Source organism: Pyrenophora tritici-repentis, chromosome 5 (assembly GCF_003171515.1).
Source record: "Pyrenophora tritici-repentis strain M4 chromosome 5, whole genome shotgun sequence".
In the NCBI taxonomy this organism is placed as follows: domain Eukaryota; kingdom Fungi; phylum Ascomycota; class Dothideomycetes; order Pleosporales; family Pleosporaceae; genus Pyrenophora; species Pyrenophora tritici-repentis.
Window position 1 is genome coordinate 185,088 of NC_089394.1, and position 25,084 is coordinate 210,171.

The window sequence follows — 25,084 nt, forward strand, 5'->3', positions numbered from 1 at the left end:
TGCCACTGTGCACGAGCCTCTATATTGTCTGTGATCTGCAATCGATAAGAATCAAGCCAGCTTGACTTGCTTGTTGACATCTCTGCCAGTATGAGAGCCTGCGAGATGTGGGAGGGCGATGGGGAGATCTTGTATCACTCCAGAGGCGTTAGCAAAGTGTGCAACGACTCCAAAGAATCCACGCTTGCCACCCTTTGTCGTCCAACCATCAAAGCTTATGTGGATCTTGCTTGCAGCTTCTGACAGAGCGCAGACAATCTGTGGCTGCATATATTGGAAGAGGCGCATTGCGTAGGTAGCTACACTGCGAGGACTTACCCACAAAGCTGCCTCTGCCTCTGGGTTTGCAAGGCTAATCATCTCGCGAAAGGACGGCCTTGCAAGTAGCTCCATTGGCAAGTTGTTATCAAGAAGGCAGAACACTGCAACTTCACGAAACTGCTGGATGTTGAAGTTGCCCATCGCGTTGGCAGCCTCTTGAGAGACTGCAACACCAGTCTCCAGCGTCTGTCGTAGAGAGAGTTGCTGCCCTGTTCTTCGAGGCTTCAGGCCGTCTTTTGTAAAGCCATGGCCTCGTTTCTGAAGGCCAAGATGAGCTGCAGCTGAGGAGGTGGCCTTTGATACGTCAAAAACTCCACTGCCGCCAGTGTCAATGACCTTGTGGATGTGGCAGTATTTGCATACAAACCACACTCGATTCTGATCGTAGAGCTCAACAACGCGATATCCATGTTGAAAGATCCAACTCTTGACGCGCCGCCCAGTTGTAAGAGGCTTCATGAACCGAGGGAGGCGATCCCAGTTAATGCCGTCAAAGTTATCGCCATTATCAGGCTCTGTATCAACACTAGCCTCTGTTGTTGCTGCTGTACCAGCCTGGCTGCCCTCAGCCGCACCCTCCTCCTCTGTTTGCGACTCGAAAAATTGCGACTCAAACGTTGTGGCCTGGCTTACGGCGGCGCCAAGGGTTTCCTGAGGCGACAGCGATCGCTGAGATAGGACAGAGGGCCTTGATAGGCGCGCCCGTTTGGCGGCGGCGGCGGCGGCAGCAGTATTGGTGGGAACTCGAGAGCGTTTGGCCATCGTGGGCGATACTAAACACTAAAGAAAAATGTCTGTATAGGTAGCTAGGCAACTAGTGTTGTGTGTAAGGGATTATTAGGGAACTGAGTGAGCGAAATCGTTGTTGTATTAAGAACAGCGAAGGACTAGCTATATAGGTGCGGGGTGAAGCCTAGAAGAGGCTAGCCCCTAAGCAGAAGGAGCTAGTCCTATAAGAGGAGAGCTAGCTGGTGAGAAGTGAATGCATAGAGACTGGCTTGCCCGGCCGACAGGGATCACAAGCTAAGCGAGATAGGGGTCCAAGATAACTATCTTCAACACCAAAAACCTTCTCTTAATACGACACTACTCGCCTTACAACTCGTTAATAATAAATCAATCTAACTAATCAAATCAATCAATCTGACCTTCGCAAGTTGATTTGATTAGCTATTTTGAAAAGCTTAGATTGAGTTGATTGAGTTGGTAAAAACTCCAAATGACCAATCAAATCAATCAATCTGACCAATCTGGATTGATTGTTGCGGAGTCTGGCGGAACCGCCCCTACCTCCTCCCAATGGGCGTTCCTCCAAATCCATAGAGCTATGGAGGCCTACAACGTGAAAACGCGGTGGGCGCCAGGACACATGAAGATTGTTGGAAACGAACTCGCCGACCAGCTGGCTGACAACGAGGCCAAAGACCCGCACCAGCCATACGGCATGGCCGCCTCCCCCACAAGATCTGGTATACGAACAGTAGGCCGCCGCCTCCTCGAACATACAAGGGACACTTGGTGGAAGGATAAGAGTAGTAGGCTATCAGCATAGTACACGCAATGGCAGCTGCTATACGATACTAGGCGCACGCCCGCAGCGCTATGGCTACCCTAAAGGATACTCGCGAAAGTCCTTATGATACGCTCAACGCATGGCGACTTTGAATGGTACCACCGAAAATTCAACCACGAGGATACCTCGAAATGCCTATGCGGCAGGCCCAAGACGCCAGAACACCTAGTGTTCTGCAAGAGAGCCACAACACACTTCAAGAAGTGGCCTCTACGCCCCATCGTGCCCCCTCGCACAAGACAGGAAGGCCTAGCGTACCTCGCGCAATTAATAGACCAGCCACAAGAGTTCGAGACCTTCGTGAAGGTAACGAACTCCTTCTATAACGAGTGATTTCTATTTTTGAATTTCACAAAGACCCGCTGAATTCCTTGGCATTATTCAGTGTAGGATTCGCGGCAAAACGCCGCATAGATGCCACAACCCACACGCTCTCTTTTAAAACTTTCATTGTATCTTAAATTGCCTCTTGTTACTTTTTCGTTTCTCTCTCTAAAAAGCAGTTATTGTACTGCATCGATCAAAGGCGCAAGCCACGAAATACTAGAATATTGTAGGAAAACGGCTTCAAATGGCGGGAGTCCTTTTCACGAATATGTATATAGGCAGGACATCATTCCCCTTAGATACAAAACACCTAGGAATAGGTTCCACGAGGCAAGTGCGACAGCACTATAAGACCACGGCGGGACCCGCCCAAATACCCTATGGGAGGTTACAGATAGGGCGTTAAACCACAATCAACATCAACATCAACAACCAAAGCTCACATCACGTGGCCGCAACGTCAACCTCCTATTAAAATATAGATAGTACAAGTTGATCGCAAGCATCTAATTACTCCCCCTCTATAAATTCTTATAATAACAGCTTATATACGTGGCTTAATAGCTTCATTTTTGAAGTAGTGGATATGGTGTTCCCCACGCATCACGCGAATCCGCGCATCACGCGCACGGACACGTTAACCGTCATGTTATGCGCAGTCATTTTGCCGCATAGCAACGCTCACGTCAGCGAACTTCACTACTTACATCCAGCAAAAATGATAACAGGAGCCACTTTGTGGCATGTGCGGTCTTAGTCCAAAGAGCGCGATTGGTATTTTTACCAAGTTTCATCACTTTCTGCAGCGAGGTGCGATCGTTACGACATTCTGTTGCAGGTAATACCAAAGTACAGATTCGTTTACCGTTTCCGATATCCAGTTTACCGGGACACACTAACAAGTTTAAAGTCTTCGGACAACCATAATGAGCATGGGTGCAGCATGGCGTAGTCAAATACTCCACATCCTGCTGCTAGTCTATGTGCCGTTGGCAGCGTGCCAATGCAAATGTGTGAGTTTATCATAAGGCAAAAAACAGTCATAATCCCGGATCAGATCACTCACCAATCATACAGACTCCCAGTCAAGCATGTTGGCCGACCGCGGACGAATGGTCGCAATTCAATCAGACAATCAGTGGCAAACTGATCAAGACAGCCCCAGTCATGCTCCCTTGCTATGTGGGACCTAGCTACGACGCGGAGCAATGCGCACAGCTGAACGACACGTTGTTCTATGATCCCAAGTTCGAGGCTCAGCATCCTGTCGGTTATGACTACCCACTCAACGAGACATGCCCACCACCAACTGTAACCGACGCCCCGGCCAGCGAGTGTCAGCTTGGCAACTCACCCGTTTACGCCATCAACGCAACGATGGAAGCGGACATCCAGAATGGCATCCGCTTTGCCAAAGAAAAGAACCTTCGGGTAGTCATCAAATCCTCCGGCCATGACTTCGTCCAAAGGTAAGTCGTGTGTAGGTGTTGGCCATCACATGACTGAGCATGCATAGATCCAAAGGTTTTTATGGTCTATCCATATGGCTATATCACTTCAGAGGCGGCTTCACCTTCAACGAGCCTGTGTCCATCTCGGGCGGGCGTCACGCACAGACCTGGAATGGTACTAGCCTCACAATCAACGGCGCCTACGCCTGGTCTGACATCTACCCCAATGCCTGGGAGAAAGGCGTTATCGTCGTTGGAGGCAACCAAAATGTTTGTACTTTTCTGGCAGCACATAAAAAGACCAACGAGACTAACGTATCCCCAGGGACCTTGCAGTACCGGAGGCTGGACGCAGGGAGGAGGTCACAGCCCCGTGACCCGCAACTTTGGCATGGGCGGCGACCAAGTTTTGTCTGCAAAGGTCATCCTTGCATCGGGCGAGCTCGTCGAGGCCAGCCCAGATATCAACCCGGATCTTTTCTTCGCCATCCGCGGCGGAGGGCCCGGCACATATGGTGTCGTAACACAGTTGACTGTCAAGACGTATCCAAACCGGAACGTCAATCTGTTCTACATTGTGCTCGGCGCGCAAGGCACTGAAACAGTCAGTAAATTCCTAGATGCCATGACCGGCGTTTACTCTTCCTTCCCCAGCCTGTCCCAGAAAGGATTCGCCGGGTACGGATACTGGGTTGCCAATTCGGCCAACGGCCTACACGAACACAAATTCACCAATGTCTGGTACCAGGCATTCACAATCACCGGAAAAACAGCCGAACAATCACAAAAGCTCTTCCAGTCCTTTGAGGATAAAGTGCTATCTTACAACTCAACCCAACTCGGCATTCAGGTCAACATCACCAAATCAAGCTATGTTGACTACGGCAAGTACTTTGCCAACAAGACAGGGACCAATGCAGGCGTAGGCGGCATCTCGGCCCTCTCTTCCCGATTCCTCGACACCAATGCGCTGAGTGGTGACAAGAAGCGTCTCCGCGCCGCTATGGATGTCATGGGCGGCGAGCCGGGCAAACCCGTCTATCACACGCTCGTGCACCACGGTCTCGAGACCACACACGGCCTGCAGATCAACGACTCCGCCGTTCAGCCCGGCTGGTACCGTTCCGTTGTGCTTGACATCTTCGAGCGTGACGTGGTCGACTTTAGCTACATCAACAACATTGAGCCGTTCACCTACATCCGCTCAAAGGTGGAGCCTGTCTACCGCATCCTCTCGCCCTCAGTGGGTACGTACATGAACGAGGCCGACTGGGGCAATGTGCAATGGAAAGAAGACTTCTACGGCGTGCACTTTGACCGCCTTAGTATGGTGAAGCAAAAGTACGATCCTGACGGTGTTTTCTACTGTATTACTTGTGTCGGAAGTGAGAACTGGGTGGTGAAGGAGGACGGGACTTTGTGCAAGAGCATCTGAACAGTACAGTGGTCCCATAACCAGTGATATATACACAATATTCGTAATGAGGAGAGTATGCTCCGTGGTGCCTTACTTTCTCATTGTCTCCTTCATTTTAAGGAGGAAGAACTATGCTAATATGTATTCTGATTCCACTTCGGCTTGACCAGACATGGGGCAAAGCATTGGTGTTCCTTGTTTGTAGCACGATGCTCAACAAAAGCGAAGCCACGTTTGAGCAGTTCACGGGTCAAAATCTTTCATATGAGAACGACATGGCTGCATGGCTAACACTAAAGATTGGAATTGGTCCCTAGCCGAGGCTTTGAAAGGATACTGTGATGTAGCTCGCCTTCGGGAGTGACGAATGCCTGAAAAACGTTAGCAATCCAATCGGCAAAAATCACGGGATGAAAGGCTTGCCTTGGTCAACCCGCCGTCGACCACCAGCTCAGTCGAGTTTACAAAAGAGCTGGCATCACTGGCCAGGAAGACTGCTGCGCCCGCAACCTCCAGCGGCGCACCCCAACGCCCCTGTGGGAGGTGTACTTCCCTCCGTAGTCTTCGGGATGTTTGACCCTTTGCAGGCTCAAAAACGCTGGCAGATGAGCCTTTGCTATCGTCTTCGCCTTCCAGGAAGTCTTGTAGCATGGGGCTATCCAGTGGCCCCGGGCACAACGAGTTGAAGCGGAAGCCTTCTCTCGCATGGACGATGCCCAACTCTCTAGTCATGGCGATGACGGCGCCTTTGCTGGCGGTATACGCCAGCTGCGACGTTGCGCTGCCAATGAGCCCTGCCACGGAGCTCAGGTTGATTACGCTACCGCTCTGCTTGCGGAATCGGCGCATGCTCAAAATCGCATGCTTGCAGCCCAGCCATGTACCCAGCACGTTGATATTGTGCGTCAACTCCCATGCACGAGCCGTCACCGTCACAGCATCTCCGTCAAGATCTGTAGGGAAGACACCGGCGTTGTTGACCATAATGTCTAGGCCGCCATGCTCATCAAGTTTGGCAAGTAACTCCGCAACCCGCTCGTCAATGGAGACGTCGCAGACTTGATACAGGAAGCACGTAGCCGAACATGATGGTTTGGAATCCAAGAGCTTCTGAAGCCGGTCCAGGGCTTCTTTGGAAACGTCGGACAGGAGAATGGTACTCGCACCAGCTTCGGCAAAGCTAACTGCTGTTTGTGTGCCGATGGCCCTGCGCATAGCTTTCAGTTATAATTCAGCAGCGTTTCACTGATTGCCACCTTGTGGAGCATAGCTTCATGGCACTATCATCATACTGGATTGTAAAGGAAGGATACGCACCCTCCGGCACCAGTGATAGCCGCGTTTTTGCCCTTCAGAGAAAACATGGTGCTCATTTTGGTCTGACAATTGTTGCATATAAAAGGTAGATCGCGTGCCGATGTGTGATTGCGACTTTTCACGCGACGGGCCTTGCGTTGAGCCGCACAGGCATGCAATGAAGCTCGCCATAAACATGGGTTCCGCACTATACCTAATCGAATGCACCTGACCATCCATGCCTAAGATCCAGCAACTTGTCAGGGTTATGCAGAGGCTGCATGGGTGGCTGAGAGCATCACGCTATGTGTGGTGAGATATGGTAAGCAGACTGCTGAGGATGCGCGGCTTAGTGACTGGTCTAGCCATTTCAGTACTTCGTAGATCACAGGGTAATGGAAAGCATATGCAAGGGCCTAGCTATCCTTTAGAACACAGCACGCATAGATGTACGCATAGTAGTGTATTCTTTCATTCGCTGACGGCTGACGACTGACACCTATTGAGCTCTTGGCGGCCTCCTCTACGCTGAATGGGCGCGCTTGGCGCGCAAACGCTCAACCACCACGAACAATAACTCACCACGGCAAGGTCTTGCCTTCATAGGTCAGAAATTGCCCTGAATGCTCCGCCGTCGCATCGTCAATGACTTTGATCATGCCGGAAATGCTCTCCTCGAGCGTAGTCGGGGGCTTCTCAATGTTGTAGTCGATGGCCTTGAGCGCTGACTGCCACTGATCGACGACGTATTGCCCCGCTCGCGTCTGTACCCATCCCGGATGCAGGGGAATGGCAATCAGATGCGTGTTTCCCTTTGTGCCGTTGAATTCGAGATGGATGGAGCGCGCTAGCCAGTTCTGTGCCGCTCGGCTTGGACCGTAGGCGCCGCCGCCAAACGGGTCCATGTCGGCGATGCTTCCGACTGAAGAGGTGACCCAGATGAGTTTGGGGGTGGATTTGGCTTGTAGCAGATATGACTTCAGGCCCTGGAAGACGAGCAGAGGCGCGATGGTGTTGGTCTCGAAAGCTGCGCGTAGGTCCTCGGCTGTGGTTTCGCTTGGCGGGACCATTGGCTGTGCCCCTCCAGCGTTGAGCACCAGAACGTCAATGTGCTGGATGTTCAATTTGGCGAATGTACTTTCCACCTGCTTCGGAGAGATGGCCGTGGAGAAGTCGTATTGTATGATTTCAAGCGTGCTGCCAGTTCCTTTCGTGACGCTCTTGACCTCGTCTTCTAGCAACTGTTTGGCTTGCTCGCTACGGACCGTGGCGACTACCGTGTGTTGGGGACGCGCAAGGAGTGATTGCACAAGGCCAAGACCGAGGCCTCGATTGGCACCGGTGACGACGTACACTTTGTTTTCTGTGGTGGCCGACATTAGTGAAATTGGTGTGATGTGAAAGTGGGTGGCAGGAACAGAGTAGGGAGGAATACTGAGAAGGGGCTATGCGGCACAGGCGGAGGCTTCCAGGATTTAAATACTTTGATCCTGGTGCCTGGAGAAAACCTGCACAACGGCTCCCTCACCTAATGATGAGCGCGGCGTGCAAATTGCGACACCTTACCTGCCTATTTGGTCAGGTTATCACCTCTCATGGATGCTCATTGAGGGTCAGCCAAGCTGATCGGCATCACTCAGTGTGAGCACTCCGGCACGAACGAAACTACCTCTAAGCTTCAAAATTCAGGTTGCCGCAGAATTTCTGAAAATTCGAGCTCATGTAGATCTTCCAAGTGTTGGAGCACACATTTGAACCCTCGATCAGTGCACACACGACTCCAGTTTAGGAGAGTGGGTGCAAAACCATGACTCCTTTCTAGTCTTCATTTAGAACATGCTACGCTAGAATATCAATTCAAAATATGTCTGCTATATATTCTATTCTCTCGCATTCACCTTCTCTTCGCTCACGTTCACCTTCGCCTGGCTTGCATCTGTCAGTCCCTCGAAGAAACATCCTTCTCATTCTTGACGTCCCTTCCTACTGTTTCTGTCATGCTCTCCACATTTTGATCCTTTTTCTCTTTGGTCTTGAGCGAGCGCCAGGGAATGAAGGGCCAGGCCAATACGGATAGTGTGCACAACGCTGCCGCCATCAGGAATACCTTTCGCAAACCCGAGTTGTAGACATCCAAAGCTGTTGCCAGATCCAGTGGCGAGACAACATCTCGCAGCGAGCGAAAGTCGTTAATCAATGTATCACGCGACACTCCGGAAAACTGGCCCTCGAGTTTCAGAACCTCGCCAAGGAAGACGGCTTGCGCGATGCTAATGAAAATGGAGCCTCCGAGAATGTTGCCCAAGAGCACGGCAGATGTCCCGTATCCAACGTCTGCTGCTTCTACTGACGCTTGGGCGTTGACGAGAGATTGCTGAATTCCGATACCGTAGCCGGCACCTAGTATCACTTGGTATCCTATCCACTGAGCCCTGGAGCTGCCGGGATGCAGCGAAGACAACAGACCAGCGCCAATGGATGACAGCGTTGTGGCTGAAAAGACAAAGGGAGGCAAATACCCGACGACTGGAACTAGCGCTGCCGCTACGGTCGCAACGGAAACTTCGGATATTACCATTGGTAAGACACGGACTCCAGATCCCTCGGCCGTCACTCCCATAATCGCCTGAAACCATACTGGAAGCTAGTTGCTGTCAGTTCACTGTTCCCGCGATCTGTGGAGTACTAAATGCGGGTGACTTACATAATAGAGGATGATCCACATGCCGCTGGAGATGCAGAAGCCGAACCAAAGGGATGCCACAAAGGCCTTCCTCTTCAGCAAGCGCATTGGAAACAACGCTGCATCACCAAGTCTAGTTTCCCAAATCGCGAATAAGACAAAGGAGATGAAGAAAATGACGAAAAGCGCAATGATTCGACCGCTAGCCCATGGATACGTAGCGCCTCCCCATTGCAAAGCCAGAAGCAAGCATGTGAGTGAACCTATTATGATGCAACCTCCAGCAAAGTCCAGTTGACGCAGTTTTTCGAGCGGTGATTTTGTTGCGTTGGTCTCATTGCCTGGCGTCCTGATGGGCTTCCGAAAGGCAAGGAGTAAGACGCCGAAAAGGAGACCGCCGCAGGGAAGGTTGATCCAAAATCCCCAACGCCATCCTATCGTATTCGTGAGGACACCACCAATGACGGGCCCTATGATACTGGAAACACCTTCTAAGCCACCAATGATGCCGATGAACATGGCTCTATACCGTAGTGGCGTAATCAACGCAGTAATGCTACGAAACTGTGTTAGCTAGATGTTCGTCATACGCTCCCGTTTCTCCTTTTCGACAACGTACGTTAACCCGCCGGAAAGGACGCCAGCACATCCGAGTCCAGCGATCGCTCGACCAACAATGAATGTTGGCGAATTTTGAGCAAGAGCGCACATCAAGCACCCAATCTCCAAGATGGTCAAGGACGCCAGGAAAACATTTCTTGGCAGGAAGATGGTGATCAGCTTGCCAAAGAAAGGCAAAGTAGCTCCAACTACTAAGAGGAAGACGGCACCATACCATCCAATGTCCCCGCCTGATTTGAATACTGCAACTAGGGTTGGATTGATGGTGGCCACGATGGTAGAATCCTACTTATCAACACATTTAGTCAAGACTACCACTAGAGAAGCTGCGGACGTCTTACCAAAGCGCCCATAAGAACCACCAGGCCAATCGAGCCGATGGTTAGCACGCATTCCATGGTGGTCAGCGCAGGAGCTTCTGTGGCTGAAACCATAGATGGAGATGGCACGTCTGCATCCTCCTGAAGTCTCTTGTCGTCGGCTGGCATCGTAGCATCTGCGTTAGCCATGATTGAACTTTTTCGAAAATCGTGGAGAGTTCAACGCATCGGGAGGTACATTCGGCGTGATGATAGAGCAGGAACTATGCCGCAAAACATGTCCACATAGCGCTACGAGCACGACATCTGGCAAAAGGGAAGGGCTGCGGGAGGCGTTGCGCCATTCTGCACGTTATGTGGAAGCGTGCTTTGTCTCACCTCATGCTGAGCTCATGCTGGGGTATGTCAGCGCTTACTCCATATTGGGCGTATGTGGCACGGGTAACGCTGGACACTATTACACGCAGCGCCTTTCTTGCGCGTCTTGGGCGAAGATGCCAATAATTTCTGTGATGCAAGTCGATAATAATGTAATAATGTGATTCCGCATCAATAGGAGTGCGCGCTCTTGAGATCAATCGCATACTGATAGAGAATCGTTCAAGCTTGCTTGAAACAACCACTGCAAGCCTCCTCAACTTCTGTCTATTGCGATCCTGACTTTGTTTTGCTTGGGACAGATTGCTGCCTGTGGTGTGAAACTTGACCGTCTGTCGTTGTCCCCAGCGCAGCCGTCGAACCCCCATTGTGCCTCCTATTTGCTGCATGTGATTGCGCAAGTAACCATATCACAGAGGATAACATCGAAGTCATGAGACGAACTTCATTGCCGACGTCCAGAAAGGCGGTGATTTGCAAACTGCCTGCGTTCCCTGGAAGAAATGAACATTCCAAGGCTGTCGAAAGCGAGGAGCTAAGATTGAGCGCGCCATCTACACCATCTCTGTCGGCAGCAACACTTGAAGCTGGATGGTCTGCAACACTCTGCTTGTACACCAACTTGTCGCAGATCTGCTTCCAGAGCAAAGCCGACAACGCGAAGATAGCGAGCAGATCATGCGACATACTGGAAACCACCGAGTTGCGATCTATCTCGACCAATCTTCGCAGCCATGACAATGGGTCGGATTCGGTTGAGCAGAATCAAAGCAATACGGCCATTATATACACCGATGGCGAAGATCTTGTCTCCGCCGAAAAAAATCCAATTCACGAGTCCGGGGGTCTAAACAAATTTCTATGGCAAGATATTGATGTTGCCTTGCTTGTTGAGCCGTCGGCATACACGCTGATTTTCCGCCACAACTTCATGTCCAACCTCGAGGCCAGAAATTTTGGCGCAACGCTTTCTTCGACACTCGATGCTCTCCTGGAAACGAAGAGCACCAAGCTCTTTAAAGACCTCAACATTAGTCAACAGGACTTGCAAAACATCATAGCATGGAACAAGATAGATTTCATCCCCAAGAAGTCTTTGGTTCATGCCGAATTCTCCAAAGTGGCCGACTCACAGCCTGATGCCGAGGCTATCGATGCTTGGGACGGTCGAATGACTTATAGAGAGCTTGATGATGCCTCAACAGACATATCAAGGGAGCTGCGACGCCGCGGAGTCGGCGTCGGATCATGGGTTCTGGTTTGCTTCCACAAATCACGCTGGTCGATCGCCTCTATGCTGGCTGTGCTCAAGGCGGGTGCAGCTTTCGTGCCTGTTGATCCCAGATTCCCAGAATCGCGCATACGACAGATCATTGACGTCACAAATGCGACCCATGCGGTGGTCGCTGAAGGTGATCTTGCTGTGCTGTTGAAGAGATCATCCCCAGAACTTCAGGTCGTCCAAGCCACTCGGCTCAGTGTTCAGGGGCTATCGACTGACAAGCAAGTCGAGGATCTTTTACCACAACCCCATGATCCTGCAATATGCTTGTTCACATCTGGAAGCACTGGAATTCCCAAAGGCATCATTGCCTCACATGCTGCAGTCTGCACTGGGGCTTGGGAGTTTGGGAGGATTGGTAACGCGAACCCCGCAGATCGGATGCTTCAGTTCGCATCATACACCTTCGACATGTCCTATGCAGATATAGTCACTGCCCTGCTCCATGGTTCGACACTATGTATTCCATCTGAGGATGACCGTATGGGAAACCTGCAGGAGTTTATCCAACGCTCACGCCCAACATGGGCAAACTTGACGCCAACAGTGGCTCGACTTCTCGATCCTGCTGTCTGCTCCAGAACAATCAAAAAGCTGCTTCTCGCGGGTGAGCTAGTCAAGGAGTCAGACATCGCTGGCTGGATAGATGGCGGCGCAGAGATTTATAATGTTTACGGTCCAGCCGAGAATGTTCTCATCCTCAATTTTGGGCGGATATTCAGAGGAGCCGCTTATAACACGACTCGACCAAGGAATACCCGTGTTTGGGTTGCTGAAATGGACAAGCGTCGCCTGATGCCAGTTGGCGCCATTGGCGAACTTATATCTGAAGGTCCGCAGGTGGCTGACGGGTATTTAAACGACCCAACTCGGACGGCTGCCAGCTTTCTGCTTGACGTGGACTTTTTCCCCAATCCAACGCCGGAGCAATCGTCTCCACGGCGGTTCTACCGGACTGGCGACTTAGCACGACAATTCGCCGATGGCTCGTTTGAGGTGATCGGTAGAGCAGACTCACAGGTCAAGGTTGGTGGACAGCGCATAGAACTCAGTGATATCGAGGCACATATCAAGTCATGCAGGGCGGCCGTAGTCCTTCCCAAAAAGGGCCCGCTTGCTAACCGACTGACTGCAATCCTCCAAACTCAAAGAACGTCAGACGCAGATGATTCTTACTTCACACCCCTCAACTCAGCGTTCGTCGAAGAAACTCGTAAGAAGCTAATCGAAAGCCTTCCTCCGTATATGATTCCATCCCACTGGCTAGGAATCGACAAATTCCCGTACTCAACCTCATCAAAGCTCGACAGAAAACTTCTGCTGAATGAGGTCGAGATCTTGTCGCAGGAACAGTCAATGCACCTCACACATATAGATGGAGATTCGCAAGCCCACCAGACAGTCTCCCTCAATGAACGGCAAGAGCTTCTTCAGGAAATCTGCAGTCAGGTGTTCAACCTGCCAAAGGATAGAGTCATCATGACCCATTCGTTTACCAAACTCGGAGGTGATTCGATCACGGCTATGCAGATTTCTTCCGCAACAAGAAGGGCCGGTCTTGGGTTCCTCTCTGTCAAGCATATATTAACATCAAAATCACTTCTGGATGTTGCCGATCAGATAAGCGAGCAAACATCTTCGCAGTTGGAGATTCCTGTGATCGAGGAGCAACAGCTCTTTCGTCTTTCACCCATGCAGCAGTTCTTCGTAGAGACAGCGCATTCATCTTCAGCCTGGCATCACTACAACCAGAATGTTCTCCTTCGGTTAACGGTGGCTGTGCAGCCAAAGCTTGTCGAACAAGCGCTCGCAGATATCATCCAGCGGCACCCAATGCTGCGTGCGCGGTTCCGAGCCTCCTCAGATGGGGAATGGATGCAATATATTGCTACTGCGACAGACTCTGATTTCCAATTGGAACTTATCTCGGATGACTTATCAAGAGATGAGCAAAAACGAAGAATGCTCCAAGCGCGACAGTCCCTCAACCTCTTCGATGGCCCGATCGTGCGTGCGCAACTGTTCGAAAAGCCTGCCGAAAAAGACTCGTTGCTGTTTATCGTTTCTCACCATATCGTAATCGACTTGGTCTCCTGGAGGATCATCGTGGAAGAACTAGAAGCATCAATTGCTGCTCTGACTGAGGTAGACAGTCAGGCAATTGCGCCGGTCTTACCAGACCGATCGCAATCAATTCCGTTCTCTGCTTGGGCTGAGCTACAAAGGCACCACAGCCGACGACTCATTCCCGCACAAACAATCCCATATGGTCTATCAGTACCTGATACAGACTTCTCTTTTTGGGGGATCTCGTCATCTCAAAATGTGTACAGCGATGTGCAGGAAATCCGCATAGCTCTCGATCCAACGCTCACGTCCCAGTTCCTTTACGATTGCCATCGAGCGCTTCGCACAGAGCCTATAGATATCCTCTTGGCAAGTATCTTTGTATCATTCAGCAAAGTTTTCCCAGAATACGCTTTACCTCCAATCTTTAACGAATCTCACGGAAGGGAGCCATGGAACGATTGGATTGACATTTCGCAGACCGTGGGATGGTTCACTGTTGTATCACCTATTCTCCTAGAGAACGTCAATACCGACGATACTGTGGACGTAGTTCGGCGCGTGAAGGACTGGCGAAGAGCGATGCCTGCCAAGGGATTCCAGTACTTCTCGTCCAAGTATCTGACTGAGGAGGGGCGGTCTGCTTACAAGAATCATCTGCCAGCCGAAATTCTCTTCAATTACGAGGGACGCTACCAATCCCTGGAAAAGGAAGATGCGATTCTCAAGCCTGAATCGTGGACAGCAGGCGAGGAGTTGGCTGATATGGGCCCTAATCTCCAAAGGTTCTGCTTGTTCGAATTATCGGCTGCTGTGCTTTCTGATGGAAAGCTGCATCTGACAAGTGCATGGAACTCAAAAACACGGCATCAAAGTCGAATATCTTCTTGGCTGGAATCTGTTCTACCTTCGGTTCTACAGGATGTCGTGGGATCACTGCTCAACGAAAGGGAGCAATTGACTCTCGATAACATCGGAAAACGCAGCACCATGGATTATTTCGAGATTGATTCTCTTGCCCAAACGATACTGGCCATTCCAGAAGTCGAAAATCTCGGTGACGTCGAGGCAATCTTGGACGGCTCTCCGATGCAAGATTCTTTGGCACTGAGCCAATTGAAAACGACCAATCTAGACGCTTATGAGATTGACTTTACGTGGGAGGTTACGACAGATCACACCGAAGGAGCAGGCGGATCTATCGACCCAGATCAGCTCTTAGCAGCTTGGCATGAAACAGTCGCAGCCCACTCCACACTCCGGACGGTTTTCCTGGAATCTGCAAGTGCCACTGGATCAGAAATGATTTACCAAATCGTTCTGAAGGAACATATGCCATGTTCTGTCCTTCTGAAAGCGGAGGACTCACAAGATGCACTACAGCAGTTGAACAGCTACACGTCGTACAGAGATCAAGGCCTGTTCCCTGACAGGAAGCCCCCGCATAGGCTTCTCATTTGCTCAACTTCTGACAAAAGAACGTTTGTCAGGCTTCAGGTGAATCATATCCTCTTTGATGGCATGTCACAGAAGCCATTACTACAAAGTCTTGCAAGAGCATACGGCCAAGGTGTACTAGTTTCAGATAGCACGCGAAACACCTTCGGTGACTTCATCCGTTACATTCGCGACCCGGAGCGCCGGAACAGCAGTCTGTTATACTGGAAGGACCACCTCAATGGTGTTGAGCCATGCCTTTTTCCCCATCTGTTGGACGCCAGGATGGACAAGGAATCACCCAAGTCTCAGAAGCCACAGAGATGCCATGCCCCGGTACCTTTAGAGGTGAAGCTGTCGGAACTTCAACGTGTCTCGGGCAATTTGCAGGTTACCATACCAACTCTAGTCCATTTGGCATGGGCGCTAGTGCTGCAGCTGTATACCGGCGAGAATCATGCTGTATTTGGATATCTTGCTTCAGGACGTGACGCACCACTTGACGGAATTGAAGATGCAATTGGCCCATTCATCGCTATGTTGGTCTGTTTCGTGGACTTCGGTCAGGACGTAAACTCGTCTTTGGTGGAATTGATGAACTGGATGCAGGAGTGCTCAGCCGATGCCATCGCCCATCAGGGAACCTCTCTCGCCGAGATCCAAAGTGCCATAGGATTGCCGGGAAACTCATTGCTGTTCAATAGCGGTATCTCATTTCTCCCTAAGCTTTCGCGACAATCTCAGATCGATCGCGGCCAGGACCTGATCTTTGAAACGATCACGGAGAAGGATCCCACAGAATTCGACTTGTCTCTATTCGTTGAAGTCGACGATATTGACGGGAAAATGGAGATGCACTTTGACTTCTTGGGTTCGGCATTCGGGAGCGAGCATATCAAGCATGTGGCTGGTTCACTCAGCCATATGCTCTCAGAATTGGTACGCGATCCGCATCAAAGTCTTCGCGATATTTTGAAGCCGAGCAAACGCGACATGACTTCGATCCTCCAGTGGAACAGTCCCTTGATTACTCCCGTGGAAAAATGCGCACACGAGATCTTTGCCGAACGGGTGCGAGCGTTCCCAGACAGGGAGGCGATTTACAGCTGGGATGGGATCATGACATACAAGCAACTCGATGATGCATCCACCTGCATTGGCCGACACCTCTTGCAGTATGGCATTGGCCCAGAGACATTGGTTCCTGTGTGCTTCGAGAAATCGCTATGGACAGTCGTCGCTATACTGGGTATTCTCAAAGCTGGGGGAGCATTTGTGCTACTTGATCCAGCGCACCCAGAAGCACGCTTGTGGAACCTTATCAACGAACTAGAAGCCTCTGTCGTGGTATGCTCGCCATTGACAGCAGAGTCGCGAGGCTTCAGGCTCCGTGCAGCCACCGAAACTAAGACAATCTCCATAGTTGAGATTGGCCAAGGGCTTGTTGATCAACTGCTTTCTTCTAGACAACACGAACTGGACAACGCACCGATCTGCGATTCAGTGAAGCCAGAGAACCTTATGTACGCGGTGTTCACTTCTGGCACCACGGGAAAGCCAAAGGGTACCCTAATAACTCACCGCGCATTGGCCACGGGATTGAGAGAACATGCGGTCGCTACAGGTATGACGCTTATGGGACCTGATACACGGTCCTTACAATTTGCGTCATACAGTTTCGATGCATCAATAGGTGATATCTTCACCACCATTGAAGTTGGTGGCTGCCTTTGTATTCCGAGAGAAGAAGACCGTAGCCCTGTCGAGGTCACAACCTTCGTGGCACGCAGCAGGGCTACTTGGGCAGGTATAACTCCGTCTTTTGCTGCCCTACTTGACCCGCTATCGGTATCCACCCTGAAAGCCCTCTGCCTGGCAGGCGAGCCCCTTTCCGTACAGCAAGTGAACGCATGGGCTAGCCGTCTTCAGTTGATCAACATGTACGGTCCTACTGAATGCACCATAGCATGCGTATCGCACTCAGCTGTGACTCGGGAGATTGGTGCGTCGAACATTGGGCGTGGATACCGCTGTGCTACGTGGGTTGTTGATGAGAATAATCACGATATTCTTCGGCCAGTAGGTGTCATCGGTGAGCTACTCATAGAAGGACCTATACTGGCCAGAGGATACCTCAAAAGGCCCGAGACGACGGCGGCAGTGTTCATTGACAGTCCTGAATGGCTTAAGGGCGTTCGGCCGGACAGCAAACTCTACAAAACAGGCGATCTTGTCCGCTACAATTCTGATGGAACGTTGAATTTCATTGGAAGGAAAGATACACAAATCAAGATCAATGGCCAGCGTGTTGAGGTTGGCGAGATTGAGACTGTACTGAGCACCAGTCTTGATCGAGACGATGGTCCCATCATCGTCGATTTGCTCAAGCGGGCTAGCCTCGGAGAGAGCGACATGCTAGTTTGTTTTGTCTGCGTAAGGCCTGATTCGGAGTCGTCAAAAGAGTCGTTTGCGAGTGAGGAACTCATTCCTACAGATGCAGATTCGATCGAGAAATTACGTTCTGTGGTGGCCAAGATACTGCGTCAACCATCTACAACATCATCGCTCCCACGGTATATGCTTCCTCAAGCATATATTCCGATCAAGAAGATCCCACTATCAACTTCTGGAAAAACCAACAGACGTGCCCTTCAGGTAGCAACCTCAGCGCTGGCCCGTGTCCAGCTGGTTGGGTACACAGCGGCACTTACCATATCGACTAATGGCGACGATCTCGAAACAGACGAAGAGTTGCTCCTTGGCGAACTATGGGAGAAGGTCCTGAACGTCCAAGTGACCAGCAAGAGAAGTAACTTCTATAACCTTGGAGCAGATTCAGTGATTGCCATGCGACTGAGGGCGGAATGCCGACGCGTTGGAATTGATCTTTCTATTGCAGAAATCTTCGCCAATCCGGATCTGATCGATATGGCAAGTCTTCTGACCAGTACCTCAACAACCATCTCTTCCACTGCGTCATCGAATCTAGTCTCATCAAGTGCATCTACGATAAGCGAAGGCTCTTGCAGTGAGCCATTCTCGCTGGTGCGTCATCTCGACATCAAATTTGATGACGAGTCACTCCAAGAGATATCGGCAGAATGCTCCCTATCTGTCGAAGACATCGAAGACATATATCCCTGCAGTCCTATGCAGGAAGCTTTGATGGCCATATCCTCCTCAGACCCCAAACAACAAGCATATTGTCTCCATGCTGCGTTCACCTTACCTCTGGAAATGGATGTCTCTCGTTTCCTTCTGGCATGGGAGCAAACCAGTGTTCGCTTCGCAATGATGAGGAGTCGAATTATCTTGAGACCTCACGGCAGCTTCATCGTCGTCGCTCGATCTGCTCCTGCAGCTTATTCGGTCACCGGAAAATCATGCGCGGAACAAATGGCATCACAACGGACTCAAGCATTTTCCTACGGATCTCCACTGTTGCGCCTAGGTGTGGTTTCAGGAGAACAGGGTGGTCCGAGTTCCTTCATCATTGGCGTTCACCACGCAGCCTATGATGGCTGGTCAATGAAACTGATCTGGGATACTGTGATTGGGTTCTTTCGCGGGGATCCGGGTCCAACTCATCCCAGTCCATCATTCCAATCTTTCATCAGAGAGCTCAATTTGAAGAGCACTCTGCCTTCTGAAGATTATTGGAAGAACCAGCTAATTGGCCAAGACGAGAACGGTTTTAAGTGGCCACCGGTGGCGAGTTCTCATAAGCCGTCTGCAAGCTCGAGCAAGAAATTTCGATTCAACTACATTGCACAGGCCAGTCGAAACCTCTCAGTAACTACAGCCGATCTTGTCAACGCCGTGTGGGCTATGACTCTGGCTAGGTATTCGGATAGTACTTTGGTCTCGTATGGCGTAACACTATCCGGCCGAGACATCGCACTTCCCCATATCGAGGAAATTGTTGGGCCGACCATCGCTACAGTCCCGAGACAAGTAGAGGTCCGACATGATATGAGCTTGGCGGACTACTTGCGAACATTGCAACAAGTCATTAATTCGGCACTACCTCATCAGCACCTTGGCCTCCAAAAGATCCAAAGCTTGAGTCCAGCTGCACGGGAGGCTTGCGACTTCAATACACTACTGGTTATTACTCCGGGCTCGCTTACGGACAACTCTCTTCTCAACGAGCTCGGCATTGTTCCCCTACCTATCGATTCAGCTGACTTCCATCCATACCCTCTTGTCCTCGAGTGTAGCATCGAAGACGATTCTCTGAACATTGAAGCCGCCTTTGATCCTCACTGCATCGATGAATCGACTCTTACCCTTGCGATGCAGCAATTTGATCACATTCTGCAAAACGTCAGCCAATGCACCTCGGATTCGTCACTCAGTGACATTGGTAGCCTCATGGATACAGCTCCCAGCCATATCGATGCCATTCTCGACTTCAACTCGAGCCAGCCGAAGGGGTTTGTTCCAAGACTTGTGCATGAAATAGTGGAACAGACCGCTCATGAGCAACCATCTGACATGGCCGTAATGTCTCATGATGGAACTCTGACATATCAGCAACTGGACAAACTCGCCAACATCCTGGCGCAAGACATACTCGAGCACAAACCTCACAATAGCGAATCTTGTTTCGTCGGTCTATATATCGATAAGTCAGCGGCCGCACTGGTGTCGATGCTTGCAATACTCAAAGCCGGCTGTGCTTTTGTACCTCTTGATCCTACCCAGCCAGCATCGCGCCTTGAAGCTCTCGTCGACACAGCTAGGGTGGAGATCATCTTAACCTCCCCAAGTCATGCCAACCGTTTGTCGGATTTATTCACAGATCATTATGTATTACTAGTCGAGTTATCTGCGCTGTCGCAATCATCACCAAGACCCAGCGCTTCAAGCCAATGCCATACCCAAGCTTCCCCAAGAGCTCAGCTCGCATACCTCCTTTACACATCTGGAACCACAGGTAGGCCAAAAGGGGTGGAAATTGATCATGCAGCTTGGTCGAGTGCCATAGCCTTCCAGAAGGATTACTTCAAACTGAGTCGGACGACGCGCATGCTACAATTCAGTAACTTCACCTTCGACGTCAGTCTTTTCGAGATATTTACCACACTCGCTGCCGGAGGTTGTGTATGCGTCCCATCCGAACAGGCACGCATGGATGATTTGACCGCGTCTATCCTCGAGATGAAAGTCAATGTGCTATCTTTGACACCAACGGTTGCACGAATTTTGGATGGCGGCAAGCTCGTGGACGTAGAACTCGTGGTTTTCGCTGGAGAAGCTTTGGCACAGTCAGACATCGATGCTTGGGTGCAGCCCGGACGTCGCATTGTCAATGCGTATGGTCCCACCGAGGCATGCATCTATGCGACCGCCAGAGATGTCGTGCAGGGCGGCCATCAGAAAAGCAGTCGCAACATCGGAAAGGGACTCGGCGTGGGCGTATGGGTGATGAGGCCCGAATCAAATACTCTCGCGCCAATCGGTGCGGTTGGCGAGCTTTGTCTTAGTGGTCAACAGTTGGCGCGTGGCTATCTTAGCATGGAAGAGGCTACGTTACGCTCTTTCAGCACACAGACTTTTGGTACTGCGCCTGGATCAATGCGTACAGCACGGGTTTATCGTACTGGAGACCTGGTCCGATATGAATCAGATGGGAGTCTTGAATTCCTCGGCCGACGAGATGGCCAAGTCAAGATTCGTGGTCAGCGCATCGATGTTGGCGAGGTGCAGCACCACATTCAGAAATCAATGGCCGCTGACACGCTTTTCCGCCATTGCACTGTCCAGCTCTGCTATCCATCATCTGGTGATTCTCAGCAAGGGTCAGCTAAGACAGACCCCGTATTGGTAGCATTCCTTGTCATGGAGCTGGACTTTGTGGACGCGCTATCGGGTGTGCGATTCTCTCATTTGCGCACTGAAAGTGCCGACTATCCCAACACGATAGCCACCAAGTTACAGCACAGTCTTCGGGCGGTACTTCCCTCGTTCATGGTACCCTCAATATTCATTGCGCTGAATAGGCTACCGAATACTGCATCAGGCAAGCTGGACCGTGGTTTCATAGCAACATATCTCGGCTCCCTGAATCTCGAAAGTTCAAACAGCGATAACACGGAAATTCTTCGCCCGCTGAACGCCAAGGAGGATATGCTAGGGGACTGGTGGGAGCGCCTATTAGGAGTCCACAAGAGTCTTGTGACTGTGAACAGCGACTTCTTTTCTTTGGGAGGCAACTCACTCTCTGCAATCAAACTGGTCAGCTTGGCTCGGTCTCTTGGCTACAAAACGACCTTTTCCTCCATATTCTCAAACCCTCTACTTTCAGATATGGCAAACCACATTGAGCCAACGTCGGAAGACGCTGTCACCTCCGAGCTTCCCCTCAGTGCACCGACATCAGCGCAATTCGATTTGATATCCGAAACCGAAGCACAGAGCGTGATTCACTATACGCTCCCGAAGTACGGCATTGACTTTGAAGATGTTGAAGACATATATCCAGCTACGCCTTTCCAGGAGGATTCCATGGCCTCAACCGCGAGAACCCCTTATGTATACCTCATGATTGCTCACATGGACATACCCACATCCGATCTGACGATGCTCAAGAGGTCTTGGGAACTTGCATTCCAGAGGTTCGAGCTATTGCGAACCCGGATGATTCCAGGCCATGACGGTAGTGCTTTGCAGGTCGTCACGAAAAGTTCTGCTCTGACGTGGGAAGAAGTGCCAGATATTGAGACGTTCGCTGAATATGTGTACGACAACCACGATTACGGCCAGCCGCTGGCTCGTGTCGGATTTGTGAAGGCAGCCTCCTCGCTGCAAGACGCCGAGGATACGAGCGGAACAGTCACCGTTCTTTTCAGTGCTTCACATGGACTTTACGATGGATGGTCTTTGTATATGATCTGGTCTAGGCTGTTTTCCAGTCCATCAACCGAAAATGATGATGATAGCGGCGACAGAGCCACACCATTCAAAGAGTTTATACGATACCAAGCAGCATTGGATCCAGCGGATGCCATCACATTTTGGCAGAAGAAGCTCGAAGGCGCATCCGGAGCAGAGTTTCCGGAGAAACCGGCAGACATTGCTGCAAACTATATGCCCATGGCCTCGTGGTCGATCAAGCAAAAGCTGCCTCTTCCAACTCCAGATGATATTCGCCAGTCTGGCGCGACGGTAGCTACCATTGCACAAGCAGCGTGGGCACTCACCGTGAGCCATTTCGGGGGAAGCAGCGATGTCATCTTTAAAACCGTCCTGTCTGGTCGCGCTACTGCTGCTGCCGGTGTTCCAGGCATAGAGGAGATGGCGGGACCCACGGCTGTCCTTATCCCCTGCCGCACGCGTATCGATCATAGTCTCAGTGTCTCATCTTTCCTGGCCCAGTGCCAGAATGATCACCTTGAAGCTATACCACATGCTCACATTGGATGGGAAAGAATATCACGGATCGATGAAGATTGTAACAAGGCATGCAAACTGCATAGCTTGTTCAACTTCCAAGCCGTTGCTTTTGATGACCTTAACGCTCAAGCGGCCGGTGTTTATTCTCCAAGAGTGTATGAGAATCCCAAAGGCTTTTCTCCCAATGCCTTGTGTGTTGATCTGGTGACATTGGTTGGTGGAAAAGAGATCCTGGTTACGTTCCATTACGACCCCGTCATCCTGCACAGTTCGCAGGTCGAGAGCATCATGGCGACTTTCATCACGCTTTTTGAACAGATGTTCCACAAGCCACCTTCGACACCAGTGGGAGACCTGAGTGCACTTTCAAAATCTCATATGGAGACACGGCAGCCTCAACAGGTCGGGTTCAACGGTGGATCCGACACAAACGCTGCATCGAGCGGATCGTACATACAGCATCTCGTACGACAGCACGTCGATCGCAACCCATTTCATCATGCTGTTGAGTCCTGGCATGACAGCATGACATATATGCAGCTCGAAGATTACTCCAACTCATTGGCGGAGCGACTGGTCCGCCAAGGCGTGCGATCGAACCAAGCCATCGGTCTAGTTCTTGATAAGTCTCCATGGGTCATTGTCGCCATCCTGGGCGTCTTAAAAGCCGGGGGTTACCTTATGCCCTTCGATCCCAGCACAGACAGTAGCTCATTGCCTGACTTGCTACACCACGCCAAAACGTCCACCGTTCTGGTCTCGCCAGCCTATGCCTCATTTTTCTCCGACGTCTCCGGCTGCCGATGCATTGTTGTCGCCGCGGATACTTTGCCGATACCCACTACGGCTTTCCTTAAGCCGGCTTATCGCTCACCCCTACCTCCAACAGCATCAGACTACGCTTTTGCGTTCCCACCGTTCTCTGCAGATGCCGGATCAGCTCCAAGTTTCGTCACTCAAGGAGAACTATGCGCTGCATTATTTCAGGTAGGGGAACGGATGGCCATGGACACAGAAACTCGGTCACTGCTGTACAATGAATCATGGTCTACTACCATGCTGGTCGATATCCTCGCTCCGCTTGCATACGGTGGCACAATCTGCTGTCCGCCGCTAAGTAGCAGCATCTCCAATGTTGGCGAAAGTATCAAATCCTTTGGCGTCAACGCCGTCACCATTCCTGTGGCTGTATCCAGGATACTTGAGCCCAACAATATGCCGGCCTTGCGACAGGTATGTTTGTACGGCGACATTCCGACACGTCATGATGTGGCTCGATGGAGCCAACGTGCCAGATTGTTCCTGGCCTGGGGTGTGGGGGAGATGGGCACCATTGCATTTTTGGGATCCCCTTCGCAAAGCCAACATAGAGAGTTTGTCGGCGCTGCAACTGGGACCTGCGCTTCCGTCGTGAACCCACACAACTTTTCCGAGCGTGTGCCACCAGGAGCAATTGGTATCCTTAAGCTTCACCATTTCAACCTCTCGAGCGCTCATGCTGGGCAAATTAAGACCGAGGGGCTGCAGCGGTTCAGAGCTAATGCAGACAGAACGCTGACTTTAATCGAGCCAGCAGCTGAACGCAAGTTGACAGTCAATGGTCATAGAATCAAGATCAGAGATATTGAAGATGCAATCCGACAGCACCTACCTAGCTCCTCGGACGTAGTGGTGGATCTGTACGCTCCCCAAATACTGGGAGACGATCTCCGACTTGGAGCCGTTGTGACGGCGAGCAGCACAGCACCGTGGACGAGCGAGCAGGGAGCAGCAGCCAATCTAGCTGGTCAACTAGCCACAGCTCTCCAGCCCAAACTCAACGCATCGCTGTCGCCCACGAGCATCCCGTCCTTTTTCACAGCGCTCCCCGCATTCCCACTGACAACGGCCGGCCAGCTCGATCGAAGCCGCCTCCAGGAGCTCGTGCGAAACGCACCCGCCGACTCGCTAGCCATCTGCCCCGAGATACACGGCTACGACGCTCCACTCTCGTCGAGCGAACGCCTGCTGGCCTCTCTCTGGATCAAGACGCTGAATCTTGACCAATCAACGGAGCTGAGCAGGCATGACCAATTCTTCGATGATTGGAGCGGCAACGAGCTGCGGGCGCTGCGGCTCGGCGCCGAGCTGAAGCGCCACAACTGGCTGCTCCATGTGCCGACCATGTTCGACCATCCCACGCTCGGAGCCATGGCTGCCGCCATGCAGCCGGACGGCTCATTCTCGCAGCTGCCCGGCAATGAACATTAGTTTCTGCGATGGCAGGTTGTTTCTTCAGAGTTCGATGTGATGATAGGATTTCTATTGTCAAAATTGGGGCTTTTTGTCACGCTTGGTGAGAAAGCCTGCGAAGCACAGGGCATGTGATCGGAGCAATGAAGGAATCTTTTGAGCCTTCTTATTGAGAAGCTGGCACTATTAGTAGTAGTATGACTACCTAATAGAGCGCTCTCTAAGGCACAACGGTAGTGGTGGTACGACTCGTATTGTATTGACTAAGGAGCTATTCACAC

General features: G+C 51.1%; 7 protein-coding genes across 7 annotated transcripts; 3 read left to right on the forward strand and 4 right to left on the reverse strand.

Moving 5' to 3' along the window:
* Positions 1–51: 51 nt before the first annotated feature.
* On the reverse strand, positions 52–1,083 carry PtrM4_100440 (uncharacterized protein; the record flags this gene model as incomplete). The annotated part of the gene is made up of 2 exons (XM_066107398.1): positions 52–972; positions 1,066–1,083. The coding sequence occupies 2 exons, from the start codon at positions 1,081–1,083 to the stop codon at positions 52–54; spliced, it is 939 nt and encodes a 312-aa protein (XP_065961847.1).
* Positions 1,084–1,540: 457 nt separating this feature from the next.
* Positions 1,541–2,227, forward strand: PtrM4_100450 (uncharacterized protein; the record flags this gene model as incomplete). The annotated part of the gene is made up of 2 exons (XM_066107399.1): positions 1,541–1,856; positions 1,953–2,227. 2 exons carry the CDS (start codon positions 1,541–1,543, stop codon positions 2,225–2,227), a joined length of 591 nt encoding a protein of 196 aa, XP_065961848.1.
* Positions 2,228–3,388: 1,161 nt separating this feature from the next.
* PtrM4_100460 (GlcD, FAD-FMN-containing dehydrogenase) lies at positions 3,389–5,107 on the forward strand (the record flags this gene model as incomplete). Its single annotated transcript, XM_001942307.2, has 3 exons — positions 3,389–3,690; positions 3,738–3,942; positions 3,998–5,107. The coding sequence occupies 3 exons, from the start codon at positions 3,389–3,391 to the stop codon at positions 5,105–5,107; spliced, it is 1,617 nt and encodes a 538-aa protein (XP_001942342.2).
* Positions 5,108–5,470: 363 nt separating this feature from the next.
* PtrM4_100470 (FabG, Dehydrogenase with different specificities (related to short-chain alcohol dehydrogenase)) lies at positions 5,471–6,462 on the reverse strand (the record flags this gene model as incomplete). Its single annotated transcript, XM_001942308.2, has 2 exons — positions 5,471–6,296; positions 6,407–6,462. The coding sequence occupies 2 exons, from the start codon at positions 6,460–6,462 to the stop codon at positions 5,471–5,473; spliced, it is 882 nt and encodes a 293-aa protein (XP_001942343.2).
* Positions 6,463–6,963: 501 nt separating this feature from the next.
* PtrM4_100480 (FabG, Dehydrogenase with different specificities (related to short-chain alcohol dehydrogenase)) lies at positions 6,964–7,764 on the reverse strand (the record flags this gene model as incomplete). Its single annotated transcript, XM_001942309.2, has 1 exon — positions 6,964–7,764. The coding sequence occupies one exon, from the start codon at positions 7,762–7,764 to the stop codon at positions 6,964–6,966; it is 801 nt and encodes a 266-aa protein (XP_001942344.1).
* Positions 7,765–8,324: 560 nt separating this feature from the next.
* Positions 8,325–10,198, reverse strand: PtrM4_100490 (ProP, Permease major facilitator superfamily; the record flags this gene model as incomplete). Its single annotated transcript, XM_001942310.2, has 4 exons — positions 8,325–9,029; positions 9,090–9,624; positions 9,688–9,974; positions 10,031–10,198. 4 exons carry the CDS (start codon positions 10,196–10,198, stop codon positions 8,325–8,327), a joined length of 1,695 nt encoding a protein of 564 aa, XP_001942345.1.
* Positions 10,199–10,820: 622 nt separating this feature from the next.
* PtrM4_100500 (EntF, Non-ribosomal peptide synthetase module protein) lies at positions 10,821–24,821 on the forward strand (the record flags this gene model as incomplete). Its single annotated transcript, XM_066107400.1, has 2 exons — positions 10,821–20,112; positions 20,164–24,821. The coding sequence occupies 2 exons, from the start codon at positions 10,821–10,823 to the stop codon at positions 24,819–24,821; spliced, it is 13,950 nt and encodes a 4,649-aa protein (XP_065961849.1).
* Between the last annotated feature and the right edge of the window lie 263 nt (positions 24,822–25,084).